Source organism: Ixodes scapularis, unplaced genomic scaffold (assembly GCF_016920785.2).
Source record: "Ixodes scapularis isolate PalLabHiFi unplaced genomic scaffold, ASM1692078v2 PGA_scaffold3__209_contigs__length_174095766, whole genome shotgun sequence".
Taxonomy (NCBI): Eukaryota; Metazoa; Arthropoda; class Arachnida; order Ixodida; family Ixodidae; genus Ixodes; species Ixodes scapularis.
Window position 1 is genome coordinate 32605295 of NW_024609868.1, and position 5160 is coordinate 32610454.

Here is a 5160-nt window from a genome sequence, read left to right on the forward strand (position 1 = left end):
CGACTGTTGAAATATTATACGGCAATGCAGGAGTAAATTAAAATACAGTAAAATAAAGGAAATACATGTATGTACGTCAGCGCAAGGACTTGACAAGTACAAATCCCAAGGCAGCAGCATCAACGGAAGCACATCATGCCTTGTGGGAGTACAGGAGATTCAAATAATTTATGATAATTTTATCAGACATGGCGTATATATTCTAATTCCCTTTCATACTCAAATAGTGCCAAAAAGGACATCGAGACGAAAATAACAACCCTGAAAACAAAAAAAGGCGTTTGCTTCTCGCGCTTTATATCTAGGAGAACACTCAGTCAACATACGATGCAATTTTAAACGAAATAGGGAGGAAAACCCGCTGCAAATTCGCGTGAGAGCAAAAGTAACTTTAAAAAAATCCGACTAGTCTACGAACTACAAATTTAAAACCGTTCATTGGCTCATCGCAGAGTTGTTGGAAGAAAATGCCACAGTGCACAAATAATAAAGTAGCGGATTCCATTTATGACCACATGAATAGACTGTCACTCGCTTTCCTTACCGACGGCATCTTTTTCTTTTCTTTAGCTCTCTTTGATTACAACGATGCGGGAAGAAGAGTTTTCCTCGACCAGTTGGGTGGTCTCCCTCCAACGCCGATAATCCCAGTTAGGCTGAAGTTCTCCACAGAAGATAACTTGGATTAAACTCTATGCCGTTGGCCGCTCAACGTAATTATGGGCGAACCTCCGCGATCCCCGATTTTCCGTCCCCCAGTCTGCCGCGACGCGGGGCCACGCGTGCGCCAACGCCGGCCCTTGGTTCGTCGATGGGAGCGCCGCTGGAGTAAAGGGCGCACGGCGATGAGAGAGCGCAATACCTCGGTGACGAGGAGGAGAGACGCGCAAGGGGGATGAAAAAATAAAGAAGAATCCGGCTCCGACCCGAGCCCCCGAACAAACGCGCGGTTAGAACTCTCCGCGTCCTCAGCGCGAGAAGAACACCGGGGAGTGAGCGCCCCTCCGCTCGCTTGCAAAGTTTGTCCGGTCTCCAAACTTTCTTAACAAGTGCATCCTCTGTCCCTTCCGCATCAGGCAACGAACTTTCTATAGCAACCGTCGGGCGCGGGTCTCCTCGTTTGTTGACGCTTGTGAACGTGTAACAACCAAAAACTAGCAACATATATTAGTCACTTTTGCTGCTCCTATCGAAAAAACGGATTTTTCGGTGGTCGAGGTTTCCAGCCAGGTCTTCAGCGAGGTCTTGAAGCGGGTGAAACCGCCGTCCCATGCTCTACAATGGACCCGGATCCGATGAACGTGTCGGCGACGTGGCAGTACCTCGTCCAGGACCTAAGCGTAATCGAGTCATCGTTGAATTCGACGAACTTGACAGCGGGAGCGTCCGCAACCAACATCTCGCCGACGGATTACCCGCCCATGCAGGCGCTGGGCGTCGAACTTCAGGCGTTCCTGATTACGCTGTACAGCTTCACGGCCCTGCTGGCCCTGGGAGGGAACGTCATGGTCATCGTAGTCCTGGTTCTCGGCAAGAGGTCGTCCCGCGAACTGAGGCTCTTTCTGGTAAACTTGGCCCTTTCGGACATCACGATGGCCGTGTTCTCGATCCCTTTCACCTACACGGACTTTATGCTCGGTCGCTGGATATTCGACCCGCTCTTCTGTCCCGTGGTGCTCTTCATGCAGCATCTTTCGGTCATTGTCTCCGTGTACACGCTGACGGCCATCGGAGTCGATAGGTGAGTGCGGAGATTTGTTTTTGTTTACGGGATGCGTGGTTGTGTAAACCAAAATATGACCTGTTTGCTTCATTTTATTCAATTTTGTTTTACGTAATTGAGGGGTCCATCTCGACTTTACTCCTCTTTATTGTGCGCCGACCTGTCAAATACCATCGCTTGTTTCGGTAAGGAATCACTAGTCAGTAGAAGTACATTAGCTACCGTCTTTTTCTTTGTCGTATTCTTGTGCTCTGCTCATTATCGCTTTCTCTAAATAAAGACCGGGAGTCTACTTTCCCGCACAACACTCGGAGAGCCAATCACCGCAGCTTAACGGAGGTAGCTCAGCGAATGGCGATGCCGAAATATATGTTTAGACCAAAAAACGCAACCTGGGTTGTGATATTAAGCAATGCAGAACGTCACGCTTGCATTGCTTAATGTCACAACTCAGACTGCGTTTTTTGTGTTTTTATTTTTGGTCTAAACACATGTTTTTGGTCGTGATTCGCTCAACTGCCTCTGTTAGCTGCGGTGATTGGCTCTCCGAGCGTTGCAAAACACGCAAACTGCCTTTTTTTAGAGTGCATACTGTCGGCGCTCAATTTGTTTTTCTCGATGCCTTGCGATTTTGCTCTAATAGCGAGTTTAACTTTTTTGACGCCATGAAACCTTATCTGTCTCATATGTGAACTGGCGTCCCGTGACTTCCTTCGTCTCTTCACTCGAAGCACTTTTCTGGGGCCCTAACTTACATTACAGTTAATTTGATACGCTCTGTAACATTGTGTTTAAATTGAGCAGCGATTCCTTTCTCAGGGACAGCTCCAGATTTCGGCAGCTTGTTTGAGGGATACGCAGCGCGCATGAAAATACGAGAGTGTCTAGTTGCGTGCAGTGGAGGTGACCGCAATAATTCTCGCGCTAAAAAAAACAAAAAAAAAAAAAACACAGAAGGGCTATGAATAGAAAGGCTTTGGACGCCAGTTTTTGATTTCCTAATATATCTTTCCGGTGAAATAAAGAAGTACCTACCAGACGTATTACCTTTTATGCGACTCACGTTAAGAAAACATTACGCGTATTTGTTTTGTGCACACTTAGTGTAACGGTGTCAAATCTAACCGTGAATAGTTTTAGATAAACAATTGATTGATTGTTGTGACAAAAAAGTCTTATATAAATAATATGTTTAACAATGAGATAAAAAAGAATAAGCATAATCTTAATGTTTGAGCACCCCCCCCCAACGAGAGTCCACTCCAAACCATTCAAGGCTGAGTTTACTCATGTAGAAATAGCATTGCTAATTTCTTGGGAGCTTTCCGGCTTCAGAAACTGCCGTTTTCGCTTAGCTCTAATTTATCTGAGCGATTATTTTTGTTCACTGATTCCGTAACAAAAGTTTTAATTGCGAAGAGCGTAAAACAAAGCTGCTTCGCTCGGCTTTCATAGCATAACTCGCCCCCTACAGAAGGTGTGGCCAGTATGTTACGAGCTCCATTTTTCCTTTTAGCACTACCACCACTAGGTTTCTCAGAATTACATAGCGTTTGCTTGTCAACCGTGACAATCCCGAATAATTGACCGCGACATAATTTCTGCCTGCTATCGTAACGCAGACATTTGCTTTTGCGACGCAGTCTAAACAACGCTCTCTTGATTGGTCTGCTAATTGAGCCCTTTCAGCGTGGGATAGAGAATAACTTCAAAAAACACTACTGGTAGTGACAGCTAGACTGACAGCCCTGAAGCCCATCTGTGACAATGTCGAACTTCCTTGGTGCAAACGTGTACAGTCACCGCGGGCCAATGTATACATATATATTTTCCGTGACAAAATCGCATCGTAACGCGGATAACACATACGCACTCGCGCTGAGAGCCGTCAAAGCGCTTGCAACTCACAAAAATAAAGGAAACAAAAAACAATATTCGGTTGGTGAAATGGCCGAGATATCACGATTCTTAACAAGAGTGTGTGCATAAATTCACTCCAGAAAAAAAACCTTTTGTACTGCCACACATTCAAGCTATACACCGAGTAAATAAATCTAAGCCGTCCGGCGGGTTGGTAAGTTTAAACATCACGGTCAAATCTTGAGTAAAACTTTCACACGGCGTAAATTTCGTTCGGGGGAAGGATTGCGTATTGATGTGGACACAAGTAGCTTCTGGAGAACGATGAACACTTGCAAATAAAGGAGGCAACGTGAGTTTTCTGTGGGCGCTTTCTCTTGGCCAGACAGTAAACATGCGATGCTTGCATGCCGAGAGCAGAGGTAAATGTTTCGAAGGACTGAAAGACACCGCTTTCGAAACGAGCGTTCAACCCTGCCGAATAAATATACGGCCTTCACCCTGTGTTTAACTGTAGATTATACAGCGCGCAAGATTTGTCAGATTTGCGATGGGAGGGTTCCAAGTATGATTACTGAGAATAGCCTGTTTCCGTTCTGCTCGTTTCTCGGTATGATTTACGTTCTATATCTAGCACAGTGTGATTGTATTGTTTGGGCTTTGAACTGGTCGCATGAGTGGGCTTCTTAAAGGGCATTTTGTTTACGGTGAAAAACAGAAAAAAACCAGGACGAAGCTAGCCTTCCCTGAAACAGGAAACGCATGAAATATTTGCTAGAAAAAGCAATATCTTTACAAAAAGATGGATTTCTGACATACCTAGTGGGGTTTCTTTTTTATTATACATCTCTATTTTGCACATCAATGTGATACTATTATTTTTAACAAAGTTATGCTTTTTTATTCTTGTGCGACGTTTCAGTCTAATTATCGTGGTAGTTTTTGTTTTAGTGAATTAGCTTCTAAACTGCGTTTTTTTAAGAGTAATTCATCTTAGCGTACTAAAATCAGGTTGTGTTAATGTACTCACTGTAAAAAAGGTAAGTCGTAGCTTTTGATTTTGGCTTCTTCAACGTTGAATTAAAACCAATGGATACGTTGTTGTTTCATTCATTTATGCAGCACACTTTCTAGAAACAAGGCCGCGAGGTGATCTGAATGCTCTTTCGTGACTTCACGCAACAAAGCGTTTCCGTTGTAATTAAATATTTTCTTCACGTGCCTCCCGAAATAATTGTTCTTAAAGCTGTATCGTCCGGCTGTTGACGCTTTACGCTATTTTTTGTGAGGGTCAAGAACGGCATTAGTAAGCGACGACAGCTTTTAAACCTAGTCGCTTTCCTTGTTCCTCCACCGGGAAAGCTGCAAAGCGGCTGGTTAACACGTCACTTGTTTTGAATAGTTTGTGGACGTCTTGTATTTTAGTTTGTGGTTTAGGTTGTGGAACGTCTTGTATTTGTTCTTTCAAGCTAAAGTGCCGGCAAGAAACGTTTAAAAGGAAGTCTACGGGCTTTTGTTTCGTTTGAATTTGCATTCTTGTACCAAAAACAAGTTGTCGAATCATCACTACAAACCAC

At 44.2% G+C, this 5160-nt stretch overlaps 1 protein-coding gene across 1 annotated transcript; it reads left to right on the top strand.

The window, feature by feature from the left end:
* The first annotated feature begins 993 nt into the window (after positions 1-993).
* LOC115325507 (probable G-protein coupled receptor 83) lies at positions 994-1745 on the top strand. The gene has a single exon (XM_029986240.3). It carries the CDS (start codon positions 1281-1283, stop codon positions 1743-1745), a length of 465 nt encoding a protein of 154 aa, XP_029842100.1. The 5' UTR covers positions 994-1280.
* Positions 1746-5160: the final 3415 nt, after the last annotated feature.